Source organism: Elephantulus edwardii, unplaced genomic scaffold, assembly GCF_000299155.1.
Source record: "Elephantulus edwardii isolate Elephantulus edwardi_28Jun2011 unplaced genomic scaffold, EleEdw1.0 scaffold00076, whole genome shotgun sequence".
NCBI classification, from domain to species: Eukaryota; Metazoa; Chordata; class Mammalia; order Macroscelidea; family Macroscelididae; genus Elephantulus; species Elephantulus edwardii.
Window position 1 is genome coordinate 1,140,348 of NW_006399826.1, and position 23,217 is coordinate 1,163,564.

Below are 23,217 nucleotides of genomic sequence, written 5' to 3' on the forward strand. Positions count from 1 at the left end.
AAAAAAAAAAAAAAATGGCTTTCCTAGCCGTTGACTTTGACTTTGCTATGTGTGAACGCAAAAATATATGCCAGTACAGAACATAATGAGATTGCTCATCTTTCAACCTTTGAGCAGCTGGTGGATTCTAATCATGGGCCCCTGGGTTTTCAGTGTAAACCTTTATCCACCAAGCAGAAAACTTTAAAAATCAGCTCAACTCTGTCACATGTTGCTGTTAATCAAAATTAACTTGGCACACAGCACCAACACTATGTATCAAGCACTGAGCCAGGCATGTGGAGACTCCATTAACAAGTCAGGCCTGGTGCTTGACCTTCTGGGGCTTTTTTATTTGTTCAATTGGCTCATTTACACAGTGCATTTCTATAAGAAAAAATATTTTATTAGTCCTTTTGACATCAAACTGTGACATATTTTTTCTGTGCTAGATAAATTATTTTCTCTTTTTCCTGGTTTATTATCCATAATGCAAAGCAATTTTTCAACTGCTAATCTCTTAAATGAGATTGTAGGAAGAATAAGAATCTGGGCTTTGATAACAAACGGAAATGTACCTGAATCCAAGTCCTGCCTTGTGACCTTAAACAAGTTACTCTAAAAAAAGGCCCAAAATTCTGCCATTAAAGGGTTGAAATTACTACAGTAGTTTTGAGTAATTAAATTAGAGAAATTATTTTCTCACCTCCCAAGTGGATAAAATGGCTTACTATTATATTCATCAGTGCTAGTACCGAGTCATAAATGCATGAAGTCTAAATGAAATAATATGATGAGATATGATGTCCGGTTTACATTTTACAAAATTACAACTCGTGCTACTCATATAGACTCTATGGGAAATACAAGAACTGTCTTTAGGGTATTCAAACCTCTTAATTTTTCTGGGAGCAAATCATCTCATCTTTCTCCTGCAAGTTGCCTGGTGGGTTCAACACCTTCAGTCAGCAGACTAATGTTTAATTCACTGTTCCACTAAGGTTGTTTGACTTTTATTCTAATACATGATAGTGCTGTAACTCTTCAGAAAAGTACTTATGAATCCATTTTCATTGCTTTTAGTTACATGTTAATTGTTATTTAAACCATGACATGCACAGCATGGCATTATCAATAGATACTGTCTGTCTAGCTAACTAGTATGCATTTCAAGGCCTAGTTACCATCACACCTGTGACCTTAAAGCACTTTTCCTGAAAGAATAGGATGTTGTGGTTCAGAAAAACATAGGAATAATATCATAGTATAGGTTACTGTGACTAATATAGAAATCATCTCACTGAGTCCAAGTAGACTCATATATACTGACTTTCCATTGGGTTATTACATGCATTAATTTAAGTAGACTCTCTTGTCTTTCTCCTTTGCAGCTCCTGATGAATTTGAACCACAAAAAAAGGCACCATCTTTAGGCTAGCAGTAAAACTACCTACAAACTACACCACCAGATCTTCCTCCATACTAGCTATTATCACTAAAAAAAAAAGTTTCTACTTTGAAGTCAGTCCTGAGTCATAGTTGAGAGTCCTGTGGGTTTATAGAGGCTGTAAATCTCATGGTAAGAGTTTACCCATCTTTCTTCCACAAGGTATGGGTGGATTTAACTGTCTACCTTTGAGTTGGCAGCAGAACTCTTTACCCACTAGGCCACCAGAGCTCCCTAGCTACTAATATTAGCTTCCACTATTTCCGTTCAGAAATTTACTATTATTCACTACCACTGGTGGCCTAGAAGCAAAAATCCTGAAAGTACGCAGTTCAAATCTGTCTACTGCTCCATGGGAGAAGGATGGGCAATTTCCACGTGAGCGATTAACTGTCTCTGAAAACCGACCAGAGGGTCAGCTGTGGGTCAATTCTGACTTGATGGTACACAGCAACAACATTATTTCAATCTAGAAATTCAAACTGGATTTAAACAAGTCTTTGGCATGAAGATTATTGTTGATGTTAGATGGATCTTGGCTGAAAACAGATAATACCAGAAAGATACTTGTTTTGAAGCACTATGCAAAGATACTTCATGTGTGGATCATAATAAATTATGGACAACATCAAGAAGATTGGAAATCTCAGAACATTTAATTGTGCTCATGCAAAGCCTACACATACACCCTAAGAAGCTGTTGTGTGAACAGAGCAAAGAAGCATGTGTTGTTATTGCTGTCCAGTTGAGTAAGGCTCATAGCAACCCTATGAAAAACAGATATGAACCCTGTCCTCTCCTGTGCCTACGTGGTCTAAATCAAGAAAAGTATGAATCAGGGTTGTATCCTTTCTCCATACCTATTCAATCTGTATGCTGAGAAAATCAACTGAGAAGCTAGACTCTGAGAAGAACATGGTATCAGGTTTGCATATAGAATTATCAACAACCTGTGTTATGCAGATGACACAATCTTGCTTGCAGAAAGTGAAGAGAATATGAAGTACTTGCTGCAGAAGATTGAAGACCACAATTGTCAATATGGATTACATTTCAAGAAAACAAAAAGCCTCACCACTGAACTAGTAGTAGGCAACATTATGATAGATGGAGAAAAAAAAATAGAAATTGTCAACAACATTATATTACTTGGATTCTCAATTAACACCCAGGGTAACAACAGTCAAGAAATCAAAGGACAAGTTACTGTAGGGAAACTCTGCATTCAAAGACCATTCTAAAGTGCTAACAGGCTATCAGTATGAAGAGATATTATCGTAAAGAGTAAGGTATGCCTAATTCAGGTCATTGTTTTGTCAGTTATTTCATATGTATTTGAAAGTTAGACAATGAGAAAGGATGACTTAAAAAGAACTGGCTCCTTTGAGTTGTGTTGTTGGAGAAGAGTTCTGAATAACCTTGGACTGTCAAAGAAACAAATCATTTCTTTTTGGAGAAAGTATAATCAAAGTGTACTTTAAAGATAAAGATGAGGAAACTTTATCCTACCATACTTTCAGCATTAGTCAGGAGGGGCTAGTTCTTGGAAAAAAAATAATGTCATGGTGGAAAATTTGGAGGATCAGAGAAAGGGGGAAGATACTAGGAAAATGAATCAACACAGTGACTAGAAAGACGGGTTCAGGCATATCAAGCGATTATGAGGATGACACTGAATAGGGCAAGGTTCCGAGCAGTTGTTTATAGGGTGCTGTGGGTTGTAGTTGACTTGATGGCACCAAATGACAACAACATTATTTCTATATGGAGTCCTCGTGACCTGTTAGGGGTTATCCTACTAACATAAAGGTGGTGCCTGTATAGTGATTTCAACCTCTCAGCACCTCCAAGAATGAAAGATGGATAGTCTCCTTCTGTTCCATTTATAGCTTCAGAAAACATTGCTGAGAGTCAGCTATGAGTCAGTTTCAGCTTGGTAACAATAAGTTTGAGGGTCAGGTTTTAATCAATATTGAGTGTATACTGTATACTGGCTATCCTTCTCAGTACAATATCAAGTTTTGTATTCCCATGATCAGTCAGAGTACGTGGTTCTAACACCAAACACCTAACAACTGTAATGTTGTATAGGAGGTGATCACACCCTAGACGAAGGATTGTGAGAAGCTCATCCAACTGCTCTTACATCGATTTGCGGAAACAATGGCTAAGGAGGAGGAGTAGCACAGTATTGGTCTCTCAGAAACATCGTTGCAATAAAAGCAGTGACTTTTCAAAAATCATTTTTGAACTATCTTCTGAAAATAACCAAAAGTTATTATCATTTCAAGATTGAACGTCCTTTGGAAAAATAAAGACAAACTTTAACAGATTAAAAGATAGAGAGAGAAACATCACATTGTCTTTCAATAGACCGTTAAATGTTTCTTCAGAACAAAATAACTCATTAAAAGGGGCATGCTGTCCTTTAATACACCAATTTACTCATCTAATCATGTAATCAGTTTAGTGTCCCAAACAACTGAATTTAAATACTGTTTAATTTAGTAGTCATGTTGGCTTATGGAAATTACTGCTTGTCATGATTGCCTGTGGAGAAAGAACAAGGAGATGGGAGAATTGGACAAGGTCATTTCACTGTTCTGGAGTCAGACTATCAAAAACATGTCTAGATTTATAAATTAAGAAACTCGGCAACAGAAAACTATTGTAGTTGTCATTTAAAAGTGAAAACAAGTCTTTGGATTCATTAAAAAAATAGAAACTTATAGGTGCTCTGAAGCTAACAAGAAGTCACTTACCAGTCTCAAATACCTCTGTATTTTAGACTCCACATCTTCAATGTGTGAAATTGTTTTGTTGACACATGGTGCTGGGATGTTTACGACAGAGCAGCTGTGACGTCGACTTGGGTAGCTAAAGTAAATGCTTTTAGTCCCCTCTGTAGACACAACAGACAGCAGGTTAGTTCTATATAGTGTAGCAATCCTTCATATTCAGCATACAGGCAAATAGTTTTATTTACTAGTCCTAATACTATTAAAGTATTATAAGTTCTTTATATGAATTTATTTATGAATTAGATAAATGCATCACAGAATGAACTCTCAAGAAGTGGAAAATCTCAAGCCAAGTACTTATTTACAGCTTAATAATATGACAAATGAACCTAAAATACCTTAATGAAACCTGACACAATAATGTACTGCATTGCAACAAGAAGGAAACAATTTTTTAAAAAAATATAGAAAATCACTATTCTAGCAGTTTCTGAATAGATTAAGGATCACATAGAAATAACTTTGAATTATATTTTAACTACTCTTCAAGGAGATTCGACATCTTCCCATGTAAATAATAGTTACTCATTTATACATTGAAGAAGTTCCTCCTTAAATCTAGCATACATTTTTCTTGCTGGAGAAAAACAAAAATCAAAGCAGGTCTCCTTCATTCTCATAATAACCTCATTTCTACCTTCCATTTCAGAAAATTGGAGTTACATGTGAAGAGTGATTGATGTTCCCACTACAGTGTTCAAGCTGTACTCATCATAAAATCCACTCAGTTCGATGTGGCTCAGTGATTCTAATCCCGGCATGTTCCGAATCGACTGAAGGTTGCAGAAGTACAGCAGAGTTGCCTATGAAACTCCACCGAAGTGCAAACTTGCAGTCCTTTTGATTCTAAAATCTCTGCTGGCCTGGATTACAGTTGCAATCGCTGATCTTAAATGGGATCACAAAATAGGCTCAGTGCCTCAGTGAAACCAGTGTCATGTCCTCATTTCAGTTGACCTTGAGCAATAGAAAAGGAAAGCTGTTGTGTCCAGATTGTGCCTTTTAGGTCAATGCCAACTCAAAGAGAGTGGCAAATCCATTAGCTCACCTCACTTAAATTACAATATTTTATTATTTTTAATTGAATTCCAGTAATATATTCAAATACACACAAAAATCACTTAGAAAGTGAAATATGTCTTTCATTTATGAGAAGACAATTAGCTTTATTATACATGAGGGACTCTGGTGATGTAGTTGCTGTTAACCCAAAGGCGGTGTCTCTCTAACAGTTTGAAATCACCAGCTGTTTCACTGAAGAAAAAGATGAGCACTATCCTCCCATGCATTTTTCAATCTCAAAAACTTACTGGAGGGTCATCTATGAGCCATTCCAAATCTATGGTAATGTTTGGGGAAAGGATGGGTATCTTGTCCTGTGCAATTGAATTGCTTCTGAAAACCCATTCCAATTCCAACTCTATGCCATGACAATGAATGAGATAGATGACAGATAGATAGATATAAATATTTTGAGCTCTAAAAAGATACATGGCATTAAACAAATTGTTCTTTTAGATATCAGTTGTGTTGTTGTTGTTCTGTGCCATTGAGTTGCCTACAACTCATAATGTCCTTATGAACAGTTACCCTCACTACCCAAGTTACTGTATCAATATATTTCCTCCAAGTCTTCCTTTCATTTGCTGATCCTCCACTTTCCAAGTATGATGTCCTTCTGAAAGAACTAGTCTCTTCTGACAACATACTTAAAGTATGTGAGATGGCGCTTCAAAACTCTTCGCTCCGAAGAGCAATTGGTTTCACTTTCTTCAAGACAGACCTGTTCATTCTTTTGACAGTATAGGGTCTCCTCAGTACTCTTCTCCAGCACCAAAACGCAAAGAAATTTTTTTTCATTGTTAGTCTAGCTCTGAAATGCATAGCAAGAAATTGTGAAGACCATTACCTGGACCAAGTGCATTGTATTCTCTAAACGGACATTGTTGCTCTTCATCACTCTGGAGAGGTCTCTAATAGCAGACTTTACCATTTTTTTATTTCTTGACTGCTGGTGCCAACAATGTTGAGATTAGACACACCAAACATATACAAATTTGCAATCTCTACGTGAACTATTTGTTGTTCAATGTGTATTACACTATCAAGTTAACTAAAACTCACAGAAATCAGAAATTTGGCCCATCTGGTGACATCCTCACAATCTTTGATATGCTTAAGTCCATTATTGCAGTCACTGTGTCAATTCATTTTGTTGAACGTCTTACTCTTTCTACTACTTTCCACTTTCCCCAGCATGATGTCTTTTTTCAAGAACTAGCCACTCCTCACAACATGTCCATCTTTCCTCTAAGGAGCGCACCATAGCTTCACTTTCTCCAGGACAGACTTGTTTGTTCTTTGGGTAATTCATAGTACATTCAACACTCCTCACCAATGCTGTAAATCAAAGTCATTTCTTTTTCTTGGGTAATCTTTAATCATTGTCCAACTTTCCGATGCATAGGATCAATTGAAATTGCATAATTTAGAAATGTTTATTACATTATTCATGTTGTTCAACCATTCTTATCTTTTATCAGGGACAGAGTAATTCCCTCTCAAAAATGTGTATGTTATAATTTAATGAGAAAGTTATGTAATAATCATGAATAATCTGGTAAACCAATAAATAATGAAGGGATTATGGTGAAATTCAATACCATTAATATCATCATGAGGCAATAGGGATTGGTGTGTCAGAATTAGTGAGACTGGCTCAGGACAGGAAAGGGTTCAGAGTTGTTGTACATAGGATCGCTATGCATCATTATTCAATTATAATGATTAATAAATTGTTATTCAGATTTAAGATGATATTACATTGATATGTGCTGTAAAGTAAAAAAAGGATACATAGATTATCTTCTAGTGGATTTTCAAAAGCTGTACCTTGCACAAGAGGAGATTTCTCATCTTTTTTCCATAGAAATAGCTGGTGAATTCAAACTGCATGTCTTTGAGTTGACAGCACAACTTCTTACTACCAGGACACCAGAACTTCCTTAAGATGATATTAGGGAATACATTTGGTTCAAAGTTAAATGATTGCTTACTAGTTTCTGGAAGTTCATCTAGCTTTCATGGTTCCAGAAAGTCTAGTTCTTGTTAAATTTCATCAGATCAACTAGAACTCTTAGTGATCAACAGGTCAAAACATGCCCTATCCTGTGTCATCCTCATAATCTCCACTGAACTCAAGCTAGTTTTTAACAATTAGAAATGGAGGCGGAACTACACTAACTGGCTCTCATGCTCTGTCTTGTTGATTTCAAGGACCAGGCAGCTATGGGGCAAGAAGGGAAGCAGGTAGATTGCTGACTACAGACGCAGTCTCTGATGCAGGGCCCTTTGTACCAACTCACAGCAGGTTTGCAAATAACAGTATCCAGGTGGGTGAGATGCTGTCATGAACCAAAAAAAGACCTTGGAGGATGTTCGTTTTGTTGTTATCAGAGTATATCTGTAATATTTTGTCAACCAGAATAGCTTACACTTAAAGATGATTCCTTCTCAGAGCACGTTAGCCTCAGTCAACACTAACGGAAAAGAGGAGCAGACAGGCCTGATAAAACTCCCCAGAAGGTCTGTCCAATTGGTTTTAGAAGCATCAGCTATGAGATGTGTTGGGATACAGCGAGTAATGACTACAAGAACTGACTAGTGTGTGAGCCTTCTGTGGCAATTTGCAATAGGCTAGGAAGCAACAGTATTCAAGGGGAGCAGGTGTTGGTACACTCTAAGTGAATCCTTTGTGAGGTCTGCTTTGTTTCTAGTAGAGGGAATATGTTAGTTATGACTATTGTTGTATGTTTTTAAGTCAGAACCGACCCATAGCGGTCCCTCCAGTGGGTTTTCAGAGGCAATAAATAGCATGGAATGAGATTGCACATTTTTCTCCTGCAAAGTAGCTTGTGTGTCCCAAGCATGTACCTTTAATTTGGCAGTTCTTTACCATTAACCGATGAGAGTTGTGGATGTATCCTCAACAAGATGTTGCCTCTAAGATACCTGCTTACCTCACACACAGTTGCTTCAGGAAGGCAGACAGACCTGAACTGACACCCTGGATTTCATGTCCTGTTAGTGCCAAAGGGCTGAGCTGTAAGATACACAGGTATAGTTCTGACTGTGAGAGCAGACTCCATTGTACAAGTCATCTGTAGCAATTGACAGTAAACCAGGATGTCTTGAGGAGATGTTGACACACTTCAACTGCCTTCCCAGGGAGATTTGCTTTGTTGGTTGTAAGACTGAATCATGGAATCCTTTCTCCTCATCCATACAGAAGCTGTCACAGGGGAAAAGACTCCTTAGACTATTTTCTAATTCACAGCAGTTGGTGACTCGTGCCTTGGGGTGGGAGAAGAAATCTTCCTACTGTGTGAGACTCAGATTTGTTAATTCTTGCCTCTGTAGTTTCCCACTGCTTTCCTCTGCTCTCAGATACTGAATATCACAAAGTTGAGCACAATTTCATGTTTATGTCTTGTTCTGTTTATGGAGGACTATGGAAAAGATCTCTTACATGCAAACGTTATTTTACTTGTAATTTCAAGATAGTTATAGATACTTCTAAAAGCCATCCAAAGGACCCTTAGGTTAAGAACCCTTGTTAGACTTCAGCACAGAACTGTATATTTGCATAAAAAAATAAGTAATCTTTGCACTTACGTGCACAAGTACTTTCATATTCATTCTGTTTGACCTTTCTTGTAATCCAATGAAGTTAGATGATAGTCACGAAATAGAGGTTCATGAATTTTTAACACCCCACAATCTCTAAAAATATCTCTAATGCTTTTTTTGGATCCCCAGTCAGTTTAGCACTTTTGATGCCACATTTTATTTAATTTTCACAACAATCTCCTGAAATAGATTTACTCTCATGAGTCACATTTAAGGAATTTAAGGCTTAGAGAAGTTACATAACTTGCTCAAAGTCACAAAGCTGGCATATGGGAGAGCTAGAACTAACATAAACTATACTATGAAGAGAGATCTCTGTTGGCTTAGCGATAAGTAACTGTGCTGTCAACCCAAAGAATTACAGTTCAAATTCACCAGCTGCTTTGCAGGGAAAAGATGAACAATTTCTTCTTGTACAATTTACTGCCACAGAACACCAACTGGAAGGTCAGCTCTGAGTTGGTTCTGCCTCCACAGCATGTAACAACGATACTGTGAAGATTAATTTTATATCTAAATATATAGCTAAATGAAGATAGAGATAAAAAATCACCTTGCTTTTGCCTAACACTTGCTTTCAAATTAGAATTATTTTTCATCATTGCTGAGTTGATATTCTAAAGGCTTCTAGTGTGCTTTAATCATACATTGAACACATATACACTTGTGCTAGACACATACCCTGTGTGTGTTAAACACACCTGTGTGTTCTATAATACTGTGCTACACAAACACACCCTGTGTGTGCTAAATGATAACTTTCCACTTTAATTGCATGTGGATATATATGTTCATCTCTATAATAACCAAAGAACCAAAGAACTAGCATATTAAAATTACATTTTCTCTTCTATCCAAATCTCTTAATGAGTGCACATTGTCCTTCCTCTAAAAATAAGATTTAGGTGTATTTTTAACAACAAAATAGTTGCTCTTATACTAAAAACATTTGTTTTACTTCATTAAACATGAGGAAAACTAATTCCTCTTTTAATATTTTTCTTATATATGGAACATTCAACCAATGTTTAATACTAATTAATTTCTACAGTTCTCTCATGAATTGTAATTAACATTTTACAAATGATCAAGTGGGAAAAATTAAATACTGTGATGAAAAACTTTACATTAAAAGTTTGTAAGAGACATGAAGTAATAGAATCCACAAAAGATCCAATGACATTTAAGTAGAGAAAATAATGCAACAATGAATGAATGGAAATCCAAAATCTCTGTAAACGCTCATTAAAATTAATAAAATGTAATAAAAATTAAAAAAATAAAGACACACACACAAAAAAATTTCAGTCACTGACTTGTTTTATGCCAGTTGATAAATTAACACTTTCTTTTCCTTTTAAACTTTAATAAGCTTAAAAAGACAACATGTTGTAAACAAAAGGTCATTCGAGTAGGTACACATTATCAATCCTTTATATATTTAAACTAGTTGAGCATTGTTGGTTAGAACTATTCAGTCTATAAACCTCAGAGTTCTCATTTAGTAAATTAATCAGTTGGTAGGAATTGATCTAAGATCTTTCCCACCTAATGTTGCTGAACATTCAAAACAAAGGTTTTAGACAAGCACAATTTGATAGAGCTCCTCCTTATGAAGTCTGATTCCAAATGGCCAAGATGAATATTCAATTAAGTTCAAGCAAGACTCTAATTTTCCAGGAACACCCTTCTTCAACACTAATTCTCTTTTTCAGGATTAATGTATTAAAATCAAGATTCTATCAGCTCTTGGCCAGAGTTGAGATCTTCTGAAAGCTGCGAGATGAAATATGGACTAACTTATGTGAACAAATTAAGTAGGAATGCTGTGTTTGTAAACTGTCTACTTTCCCTATTGTTGCTGTTGTTGTTTTTAGGTGGCATCAAGTTGAGCCTAATTTATAGCAACTGTATGAACAACAGATTCAAATCTTATCCTAATCTATGCCATCCTCATCATCGGTGATACACTTGAGCTCACTGCTGTAATCACCATGATTATCCATCTCATTGGGACCTTACTCTCTTTTGCTGACCCTCCATTTTTTCCAAACAGGAGGTCAATTTCTAAAAAACAGCCTCTCCTAGACACATATGCAAAGAATGAGAGACAAAATTTGTTATCTTTGCCTTCAAGGAGTACTCTGGCTGAACTTTTTAGTATATTATTATATATCATTAATGAGAACTGTTAATTATTTCAACATTTCTTTTTAATATAAAGTATATTGTGGATAGTTGTTGTTGTACATAGGGTTTTCAGAGGCCTGCCATTTCAGAAGTGGATGGCCAGTCCTTCTTCCTAGTCTGTCTTAATCTGAATGTTTAGATTTAGAGTATTGAATGTACCATGGACTGCCAAGAAAACAAACAGATTCATCCTAGAGAGGGTTAAACCAGGCTGCTCCTTGGAGGCGAGGATTCTGGGGCTTCGTCTGACATACTTTGGACATGTTGTACGGAGAGACAGGTCTTTACAGAGGGACATCATGCTGGGTAGAGTAGAGGGACAGCGCAGGAGAGGAAGACCCTCTATGAGGTGGATTGATTCAGTGACTGGGGTAATCGGGATGGGTGTGTCAGAGGCAATGAGATTGGCACAGGATAGAGCACGGTTTAGGGCTGTTGTACATAGGGTCGCTCTGAGTCGCAAACGACTCGACGGCACATAACAACAACAACAACAACATATTGTGCATAACATAAGATCAAAAGTTACTATAAATATATTTTATGTAAGCTATTCTATAATTTATGCTCATTTCTCACCTTCAGTAATTGTTGCACTATTTTCAAGCGAAATCTCAGGAATATTGTTTTCTAAAAAGAAAAACATTTCAGTGAGGATTAGGTTTTTAAAAATAAGTAGTATAACGTACAAAACTTTTGTATATAAAGTGTTATAAAAGTGATGTCCCTGAAAAAAAAACTTAATAATAAGAAAAATGATAAAATAAATATTAACTAAAACTGCCTGTTGTTAGTATTAAAATGACAAGTCATTACATTCTGACATATGATATTTATTAATGTCATTATGTGTTAAGTTCTATTGGCTCATTTGTCTTTGAAATGGGTACAAATTCAAATTTGTGGATTTCTTCCATATGGTTGGCCAGGAAGCTGACTTCAAAATTTCTTGGTGTCACCAAGAGAGAAGGGAAGCATATACTTGTTACGTGCATTTCTTAAAATATTCAACTACTTAAAATATTTTAATTGTATCAAAAACAATATGAATTAAGACTAGTGTGAAACACAACATACACAAACTTTGTGAGAAAATCAATATAAAATAAAAAAAATTTCAAGATAAAATTAAGCAAAAAAAGATGAATTATAAACATTGCAAAAAGAAACTTGACAAATACAAAAGTCATTATCAATAAGTAAAAATGTTTCCCTTTTAAAAATTAAATTAACAAAACTCTGACCAAAAAAATCTGGAAAATTGGACAGGAAGCCTAAATAACTAATACAAAATTGAAGAAAGAGAAGATTATGTGCACACTCCTGAAAAAAATCATTAGAAGATAAATTTGCCAAAGTAAATTACATTCTTACAAAACAGAATATTATTTGTAATCTATATGTGCTATTTGCCCAGTTATTATCGTGATTATGCTTTAAAAACATATGTTCATATGTATACATATAGGGAAAGAAAAAAATAAAATTGTTTATATATAGCGCAACTGTGTCTCTAGAAAACTCGTAGCTACAGAATAAAAATGACTGATAAGTATTCTGGAAAAAAAGCCTCACCACAATTACAATAACAATCTATTATGAGAGATAATAAAAACAGAAAGCAGCATCACAACTGCAAAAAAAAAGTTCAAAATTTCCACTACAATCGTGAAAATAAAAAATAGGTTAGAAGTGATTTGACAACAAAACAACAACAACAACAAAACAAACAACTAAATTAAAAATATTTGGAGTGCTAGAAAATATTGCCAAAAAATAAAAATGTTTAAGCAAACATGTATGTTAATTACGTTCCCATTTAGGACAATTTCCTGCAAAAGTGTCTTGTTTTCCCAGTGTTTATAACAAGAGGCACGGTGGTAAGGAGTTGCGCTGCTAACCTGGTGGCATGCAGATGAAATGCTGGAGAAGGATGGGCAATCTCCTCCCATACAATTTACTGCTCCTGAAAGCTCACTGGAGGATTAGCTATGACTTGTTTCTGACTCAATGATATGTAACAACAGAAACAACATTTTGTAAATAACTCAAGAATTACCTTTCAAGTTTTTAAATGATCAATAACATTCTTAAAACACCTGAAATAATAATAAATATGTATATACATTTGGTTTGTGCAAGAAACCTATCTTTATATTCTTAAATATTTAAAAAATCTAGGGAAGTAACGTCAAATGTCTGTTCCAAGGGAAAAGGCATATCAAATATTTAAGACTTTCTATTCTATATAACTATGGATGTGTACCAAAAATGTTATAAATTAAAAAATAAGACACTTTTAATAAATATCCCAAGTAATTAAAGAATTAATATAAGGTTTGGATTTAAACTCTAAAATCAAAGTTTCTGAATTTGTCCTTATATTTACCATATAAAATGCAGAAAGAACATGCCAATATCTAATGCAGCTAAAGCTTTGTCCTAAATTCCTGATGTGAGTTCTGATACTTATCTCCTTCAATATAGGATAGGTTTTAAGAGGGCAGGAAACATACCTAAATAAACACTGTACATCAGTCACCAAGCAAAGGTATTAACAAATATGCAAAGAGGAATGAGACTATAAATGAAGGATTGAGGAAGTAAATTTGGGTGAAATTATAATCACACTAAAAATAGTTTCATTATAGAACCATCCATGTAATGGACTATTAAACAGAGTGACTAAAATAAAACAATGCTTTCAAGTTTCCACCTGGATGATCAGGCAGCATTGTTATACAAAAATTCCAACAACATGTGCTCATCCAAACTGTCCTACCAGTAAATCAATATACCAGGAAATTTCTAAAGGATTAAATAATTAAATCATTTAAAAATTAATAATAATGTTGTTGATTGTCTTCAAGGTTGGGCACAAATCATAGCAACCCTAATAACAAAAGGCCTCTACAACTATCAACATTTATCAAAGTTCGTAGAGTTTCCGGAGGCATGTTATTTTAGAAGTGATGCCACTCCTGCTTCCAAAATAATAATTTTTACAAAAACTAACATGATAATATAACATTGCATCATAAATTATTCAAAATTAATTGAGACAGAAAGATGATCATTTTATCAAGTTTTAATCAAGACAGAAACTCATAAAACAGCACTGGTAAAACGGTTTCACTAAAATAATGGAACAAAGAGAAATAATAAATAAAGCTTTCATTTATATTGGTTAAAAACCTTCAAGATTCACCAATTCATCATCAGCAATTTCATTAGAGAAATAAAAAGATTAAATGAACACATGGAAACTCTCTAGTAATGAAAATGAAAGTAGTTTTAGATTTGATAAATTAGCTACTTAATAGTGAAGACATGGAATATGGTATGCTTTTGCATTATTGATTCATTCACCCAATGGTGTTTGGGTAAATTGTTGGAAAGAACTAAAGAATCTATGTAAAGAACCATGAAAATATTCCAACTATGTGTCTTACTAGACATTCCACTTCTGAATGCTTATACTTAAACCAAAACTGCTGTTAGGTACAGTCAAGTCAGAATTAACTCATGACTGACCCTCCAGTTGGTTTTTAGAGGAAGTAAATCATACCAGCGATAGACCATCTTTCTCCCACTGAGCCACTGGTGCCCTCAAATTGTGTGCGTTCTAGTTGACAGTGCAAAAAGCCACTAGAGCTCACTGTTACTTTTGGGTAAAATCAAAGCTGATACAAGGGGCAAGTTATACATATATGTCAGAGAAAATGGTGACATAAGGAACTCTGAAAATCTACAACTCTTTAAAAACAGGAAAGAAAAAGATAAAATTGTCAAAATCAACTTTTTATAACTCTAAGAATGTATTGAAGTCTTCTAACAGCACCAAAAGCATCAATTCAAGGAAAACAGCTGAAACTTGGTAAAAACATTGAGTTCTGTGACATTTTAATTTATCACAGTCCCATCTTCTCTCTCCAGCTCCATGAGTCGCAAATAGGAGCCCACATTCCTAATACCAGATAGCAGAACACAGGTGAGGGAATTAGTATTAGATCCATCTGGTTCTCTGGTAGATTCAACTTAGTGGTGATGTGTACAATGAGGAAAGACTTGTGAAGGCCAGTGGTGTTAAGAGTTTATTGTTCAAAATGGCTTTCCTAACCATTGGCTTTGACTTTAGCATGTGCATGAGTGGAGACATGAGGGTATGATAGTGTTTTCGCATGGGAATTGGCTAGTCTTAGGTGATTCTGTAGCAGAATTTGAGAATCTCAGCACCAGCAAAGAACACACAAGAGAATATGGAGCACCTTTCAGAGCCAGAGATTGTCATGCTGGCCAGATCTACAGAAGAGCAGCAGCTGCCAAAGCAAAGAACCAGATGCCCAACATGAGACAGAGCTAACTTTGGGACTACTACCTCATGGAAAGGAAGATCCACAAAGACATGAATTGACACTGTGACTTCAGCAATGAGTCCTAGTGTCTCAGAAGTGGTGGAGGAAGGCACAGCATAGTGCAGGTTTCAGAATGGCTGTTCATAAGATTGCTATGAGTCATACTCAGCACTTAACAACAACAACAACAACCACCTCATGGAAACAGAGTTAAGAGCCTTTGCCCACATGTGTTAGATGGCTGTGGGAGAAAATCCATGACTGGCAGGATTAAGAGCTTTCTAACTCCAGCCTAGAGCAGATAGAGTGGAGGCTGGGCCTGCAAGTGCATTTTGGAAACTGCCCTCACTAACTTATTGTATCTTGCTGACCACTTGAATCATAGTCTTTTTGATATATGGTTCTGTGTGGTCTGTGAGCTATTGCAAAGGATTTTAGACCCAGTACAGCCATAATATTGGTGTTGGAATGAACAGAAAGAGGTGCAGGAAATGAGGGACATGCCTAACCTCATGGGAACTGGTTTTGTGCTGTGGATGTGGCTAGTGTGAACAGGTCCCCTTAATAGAATTAAATATCTCATGAAATGTTACAATTCTAATAGTATAACTGTCAACGATATTTGAGCTCTGGTGGTGTGGTCTGTAGCAACTTGTGTTGCTAACCCAAAAGCTATACAACTTTGCTGATTTGAATTTATCAGAGGCTTTGTGAGGGAAAGATTAAGAGCCTCATCCCATTGCAATTTACAACCTCAGAAGTTCAACGGAGAGTTGCTAAGGGTAAGAACCAACTTGACAACGTTGATTCAAGTTTTAGTAATGATCATTCTCATTTCTCCCTTGACATAAGGAGCTCTGTTTGTCTTGTGGGTAGGGAGTTGAGCTGCCGACCCCAAATCCACCAGCTACATCTCAGGCAATCTCTTTCTGTGCCATGTACAGCCTCTGAAAACCCACTGGAGGATCAGCTAAGAATGTGTTCTGACTTGACAGCATACAACAACCACCACAACACTCAACATATAATAAATAGATTATAAACTCAAAAGTTAGTGTAAATGCAGTTTATGGACTCTATTACACAATCTTTGCTCATTTCTTTTTTTAAATAAACTTTTTCATTTTAATTGTGCTTTTAACAAAATTTTACAGAAAAGTTAGATATTCATTCATTCATTATTGCACATTTTACCCCCTCTTCTTCCCTCAGTTCTGCCTCTCCCAGTTCACTTTTATGTGTTGTTTTATTATTATTATTAATTTTATTGAAAGTTTATAGAGAATTTGGATTTTCATTCATTCATTGTTGCACTTTTCTCCCTGCTCAAGCCTCCCCCTCAGTTCGCTCTTCTCTTTGAAAAGTAAAAGAAAAATTCTTTCTTTGCTCATTCCTTACCTTTAGTAATTACACTGTAGTCTGGATAATTCTGCCCAGCTTCATCAGAAGCTTCTTCTTCTAAAAAAATTAAAACTTTTGAGTGAATGGTTAATATATTTTAAAGGAATTAAGAAATTTACCAAATTATAATGTGAAAGTAAAGTCTTTTAAAAACTATTATTCAAGTATTAACTAAAAGGATCTGTTTTAAAATGAAAGTGACGAATGAGCTGGCATATGTGATGTTAATAAAATTGTTTGATAAGTTCTGCATTTTGTTATGCCATCTTTCTTTAGAACTGACATGAATATGGATCTTTTCTTGTTGAAAACATTGAGTATGTGACTGACTTTGAAATATAATTGTATCAAAAGGGAAGTACTTTCAAAGTAGCATTCATATGCTGAAATATTTCACATGGTTGAAATATTTCAAGAAAAAAATGAAAGGACATACACACAAATATAAATTATAATTACATGTAGTGAGAAGAAACTCACAAATAAAAAACCAAAAATGCCAAATAAATCCAAAGATTTTTCCTTTTCTAAAGTCGAATTGCCAAGAAGATTTCCAGAAAGGATGATGGACTACAAAGACAAAAGTTCAGACCCTCCTCACTGAAGACACACAAATTCAGATGATAATTCTGAACAAAGAGTTGGTTTGGGGGTTTTTCCACTAGGCCACCAGGACTCCCTGGGACAAAGAGTTTTAAAAGACAAAGAAGTACTTTGAACATTGATGAAAGGAATAAAAGGAATGAAAATATTTAATAAGGAGAATGGTGGAACACAGATCCATGAACAATACAATAGCTGTTCTCAGCTTGAGAACTTAAATTAAGTGAGACTCACATAGTAGATCTGATGACAAGAAAGGTGTGATGTCCTTCTTAGTCCCAGGTGCTTGTTTAAAGATCAGGGAAATTATCATCTGACTACCACGACCCCTCATGCTGTTGGAAGTGTTCTCTTGGCCTGTCACAACTCCACCTGAGGCTAGGCAGGCCATTTTGTAACTGGAGACAGTAGCACACAGACCTCTACATTTTTCCTCCAAGAGCTGGTGAATTATGCCATGCTTGGCAGTGCCCTCTTAGGGAGCACCATCTCTGACTGAGATCCTTGTCTCTCACTCAGCACCCCTGCTCAGCATATACCATGCTCACACTTGGAGCAGGGCTTCCTTTCCTAAGTGTACCATCCTTGGACACAGACTACCTCATCGTGCTACCTGTCTCTGGCTGGGTAACCTGCCTCCATCCATCCCCTAATCTGACACTCTCCTTAACCACGTGGACTAGACTAGGCTCCTCTGAAGCCAACAGAAACTGCCCTAGGCTGAATATCCCATCCCTAGATACTCCCTTGACCAGAAGATGTGCTACTCATGACTCAGCTCATAACTTAGTGCCTCAATTAACTCTCAGATGAGCAGGTAGTCTGACTGGGAAACACAATACTGATATTCCTCTGGTCTTCCTTATATACTGTCTCAGGGCAGGCATCTTGTCTTCACAAACCATAGCAATGACAAGAGCACCAATCAGGTGTCTAGTTCACCCGCCTCAGTGGTCCCTCCTTTTTTCCCTCTTACTTTTTACTTTTCGCAGTTTATTGGAATTTTGCTTGCTGGCTTGTTTTCTGTTTTGCTCTTGTGCAGTTTTCTCCTCCTTTATTCAAATTTTCCACTTTCTATTCTCTCTTGATTGTTTCTTCTTTTGCATTGCCAGTCTCTCTTTTCCTCCTCTTTTCTCTTTTCTCTTCTCTCTTCTCTTCTCTTCTCTTCTCTTCTCTTCTCTTCTCTTCTCTTCTCCTCTCCTCTCCTCTCCTCTTCTCTTCTTTCCTCCTCCTCATCCTCCTCTTCTTCTCCTTCTTCTCCTCCCTCCCTCCTTTTCTCCTTTTTCTATGTTTTGCTTTTTTCAGATTATGCTTCACTTTGTACCCTTTCCAGTGCTTCTAGTTTGGAATTCTCTTTCCTTTTACAGTCTAAACATTTTTTAAGTTGTTTTCTGGTTTTTATTTGCTTCTCTCCTGTTTTTATTTTGTGTTTTGTCTCATCTGACACCACCCAGCAACAGTATCTAGACACACATACACCTCTGGAAGCCATCAGACCAGACTTCTGGCCCATCTGATTGGCAAGTAATTGCAAGCAACAGTTCAGTCTGCTCTCCACCACAGGAACCAGAGAACTGCACACACACTTTCATCTTCTCTTACACACAGAAGAAGACAGGAGGTGATACATTAACAATTACCAAACTAGAAAGGGATGAAACTTATTCACAAAGCTCATACATGAAGCCAAATTAACACAAAAGACACCATAATCTCTTGAAAGCCACACGTAATCTCAACTCAATCAAATAAAAAGTAAAAGATGGAATAAGAAAATGATCAAAATACAGAACTAGATTTTTTTTCTGAGTAAGAAAACCTGATGGACCTTGATGACAAGGAATTCAAAAGAATGGTACTTTTGTTGCTTCAGTTGGATTGAGAAAATATTTGAAGAAACCACAGACAAAATACATGAAAACAGACAAAACTCTCAGAAGAATTTTAAAGAATTATATAAGACCAAATAGATTAAAAATGAGAAGCAACACAAAATTAGCAAATTGTAATTCAGACTACTAAGACTAAAACTTTAGAAATAGATAACACCTTGGAAGGGAAAAAGAAAAATATTCAATAAATGGAACACAGACATAGTAAAGTACAAATCTTTCAGTAGTGATATTTTAGAGGAATAATCAGAAAAATAAGAGATAAACACTAAGAAATAGGAAAAACCAAGGATGACAGCACCAACTGCAAAAACCTAGACATGATTGGAATTCTTGAACAAGAATAGACCAAACTAAGTACAGAAGAAAGTTGTGGATATTTTAAGGTTTGTTGTGTTTTTTTCTCTTTTTATATACTTATTATTAATTTTAATGAAAGTTTACAGAGACTTTGGATTTCCATTCATTAAAATTTAAATTCAGTATAATTAGTAGCCTACATATCAAACCAACATTACTCTCAGTAAAGAGAAATTGAAGTCATTCTTCTTACAAATGGGAAATATACAAATATAACTTTTATTACTATTCCTCTTCAAGATTGTATTTGAAGCTTTAACCAAAGTAATAAGGAAAGAAATAAAAGACACCCTAACAGGAAAAAAAGAAGTAAAATATTCTCTATTTGTAATTGATATGATATTATACATAGAAAATCTCAGCAATACAGAAAGAAAAATCATGGATATAATTGACTGTTAAGTCACTGACACCTTCAGTCTTTCTCCATATATTATGATATTCAGGAATAAGTCTAACCAAACAAAAAAAATGCTAATAAAAAAAAATCTACGAACACTACCCAAAGAATCTCAAGGAGACTTGTATAAATGGAAGAATATATCACTTCACAAAACACAGAATATCATGGATGAATCTAGAAGGTATTCAAATAAATTGATATGTTCTAGTATTTCTGCCTGGGGGATTGTTATTGCTACACAAAAACTCCAAATGCATGTGCCCCTCAAAACCACTCTACCAGTAAAAGAATGTATCAAAGCAAATTTCTAAATGATTAAGTGATTTTAAAATTTACAGTATTCATTTTTAGATAAATTTGCAAATGTGCTGCTGTTGAATCAGAACCAACTCATAGCTGACCGACCCTCTAGTATGCTTTCCAAGGCTGTCAATTGCATGGGAGGAGATTGTCCATCTTTCTTTTAATGAATATTTAATGAATTTGAAATCTAAGAAAGACACATAGCCTTTGGGTTAGCAGCATAACACCTTACAGACTAGACCATCAGAGCTCCCTAGAATAAGAAATTAATAATAATAATAATAATAATAATAATAATAATAATATTTAAATTTAATCACTTTGTATATAATTACATGTTATAAAAAGGACAATTTTAGCAACTATTAATCACTCCAGAAATGCACAAAACAGAGTTGGGGAAAAGTTTTCACTAAAAGCGGAGCAAAGAGAAATTATACATAAAGTTTTCATTTATATTGGTTAAAAACCTTCAAGATTTATCACTCCAGCATCATAAAGTTCATAAGAGGAAAAAAAAGATTAAATGAACACATGGAAATTCTTTCTATACTCTGTAATAGATATAAAAATTAGAGCAATTTTGCAAGTCATTTTAGATTTGATAAATAAGCTACTTAATAACAGCTAAATAAAATCTGGTATGTTGTGACAGCATCAAAACACACAATGATATTTCAGTACATTTTTATAGTACTATAGAATCTATGTGAAAGGCCATGAAAAATACCCTACGTGTCTCAGAAATTTTCCTTCTGAATACTTACCTGAAGGCAAAATTATTAAAAGGAAAAAGTTATCCACAGATGTCAGAAGAAAATGGTGAAGTATGGACGTCTAGCAACACTGAGAGTATTAACTCAAGAAAAATAGGTGACTCTTGGTGAAACAGTGAGTTTTGTGGCATTTATTTTTATGATTCTCTTTTCAAATAGCAGCCCACATTTCTACTGCCAGAAATAAAATACACTAAGGCCTTAAAGACTGGTTATTATTAGATCTATCTGCTTCTCTGATAGCCACATTATCATGATTATATGTATAATAAAGACCTGTATGTAAAAGATTATTAAATGGCAGAAAGGAAGAGAATCACCAAAAACTATTGCTTGTGTTTGATCACTTTTTGTTTGATTTTGTTGATTGCTTTTGTTGTGATCACACAACATCCAAATAATTTCATATTCTAAGGGATCTCTGGTCTCCTAATAGTAACCTGCACTGCAATCTCAAAGACACATAGTTCAAATGCACCAGCTGGCTCCACAAGAGAAGGTTCGGCAGATTCCTTCGATGTGATTTACTGCCTCTGAAGACCCACTGCAGGGTCATTTATGAGTCGATAGTACAACAACATCAACAACATTTCACAGACTATGTTATAAACATTAAGCAATGTATGACTGTATATTTAAATTTTAAACAAGTACTTCAATTTATAAAAGAAAATTACAGCATGCCAAAGTCAAATTATAGATGAATTGAAAAACTAAATAATTCTATTGTTAATATAGGTTGGATATATATAGTTTACTGTTTATATAAATATTAAGAGATAAATTTAATCAAATAATCTCTCAAATAATTAAAAGTGTCTATTTTTTTTTCAGAAAATAGAAAATACAGTCCATTTGGGGGTGATATAAATCATAAAACTCAAACCGAAACACAACAGTATCAGTAAGAAATTCTAGAGTGCAGTTTTACAGGGAGATGCAGAGGAATTCTAAATAAAAGCTAACCAATCAAATTTAACAGTATATTAAAAAGTTATAGAATGAAAATAAGTGAAGATTAACCGAGGAAGATATTAACTCTTTATAGAAGGACACTTTCCTCTACCTTGGTGTCTACATTATTGTAGTAGTATAATATAGTGTTAAGAAACTGTACTATAATCCTGAAGGCAGTGGTTCAAATTCACCAGCTGCTCCAAGGGAGAAATGTAGGAAATCTCCTCTCATGTGATCAACCCCCCTGAAAACCCACTGGAGGGGGGTTAGCTATGGATTGGTTCTGACTGTCTGATGGGATGGTATTCAGCAACTACAATAGATAGAAGATAGATAGATAGTTAGATAGAGCTATAGATATAGAAAGATATAGATCTGTTGCTGTTGTTAAGTGCTGTCGAGTCGTAGACAATTTATAGCGACCCTATGAATGAAAGACTTGAATACTTGTATAGCTTTCATAGTTTCCCCAAGTTCTTAGGGTTTCCAGAGGCAAGCTATTTAGGAAGTGGATGCCACTTCTGCTTCCAAACTTGTTTTAATGGGGAGCTCCACCAAACACTGTCCACCATGGGTTACCATTATTACATTTGACAAATCAGGGTCACAGTGTTCAGCATCACAGCAATTATGAGTTACCTCTGTATAGCAAAAGAACAGACCAGTGTTATACTACTTAGAAGAATGTTTGACCAAAAACAATTAAAATCAGGCCTGATATGATAATAATAATATATATTTATTTTATATGTATCTATGTATGTGTGTGTGTGTGTGTATACACACACACACGTTTCCATGGAAGGAAGACAAGGCTTACACCTCAGAAACCTGACTAGAGATGGGTACATGATGTCACCATAAGTCAGAATTAACTGAAGTCAGAGGTTGTAGGGTATATAATGAGCATCCACATCTATTCTAATACATAAAACTAAATATTATTTATGATAACAGAGAAAGTGGCAAGAGTGCTATTACTATATGGGGATTGTAATCTATACTGTGAAGCATAATGAATATGAATTGTTAAGTGAAAAACCAATTTGCTCTGTAAATTT

At 35.2% G+C, this 23,217-nt stretch overlaps 1 protein-coding gene across 1 annotated transcript in view; it reads right to left on the reverse strand.

Moving 5' to 3' along the window:
• The window catches only part of CCDC178 (coiled-coil domain containing 178), a 79,017-nt gene that overhangs the window by 47,928 nt on the left and 7,872 nt on the right, over positions 1-23,217 (reverse strand). Inside the window, exons 4-6 of the mRNA XM_006889223.1 lie at positions 16,860-16,919; positions 11,686-11,736; positions 4,189-4,328 (exon numbers count right to left, since the gene is read on the reverse strand). Of these exons, the coding sequence (XP_006889285.1) occupies positions 4,189-4,328; positions 11,686-11,736; positions 16,860-16,919 (251 nt within the window). The remainder of the gene's footprint in view (positions 1-4,188; positions 4,329-11,685; positions 11,737-16,859; positions 16,920-23,217) is intronic.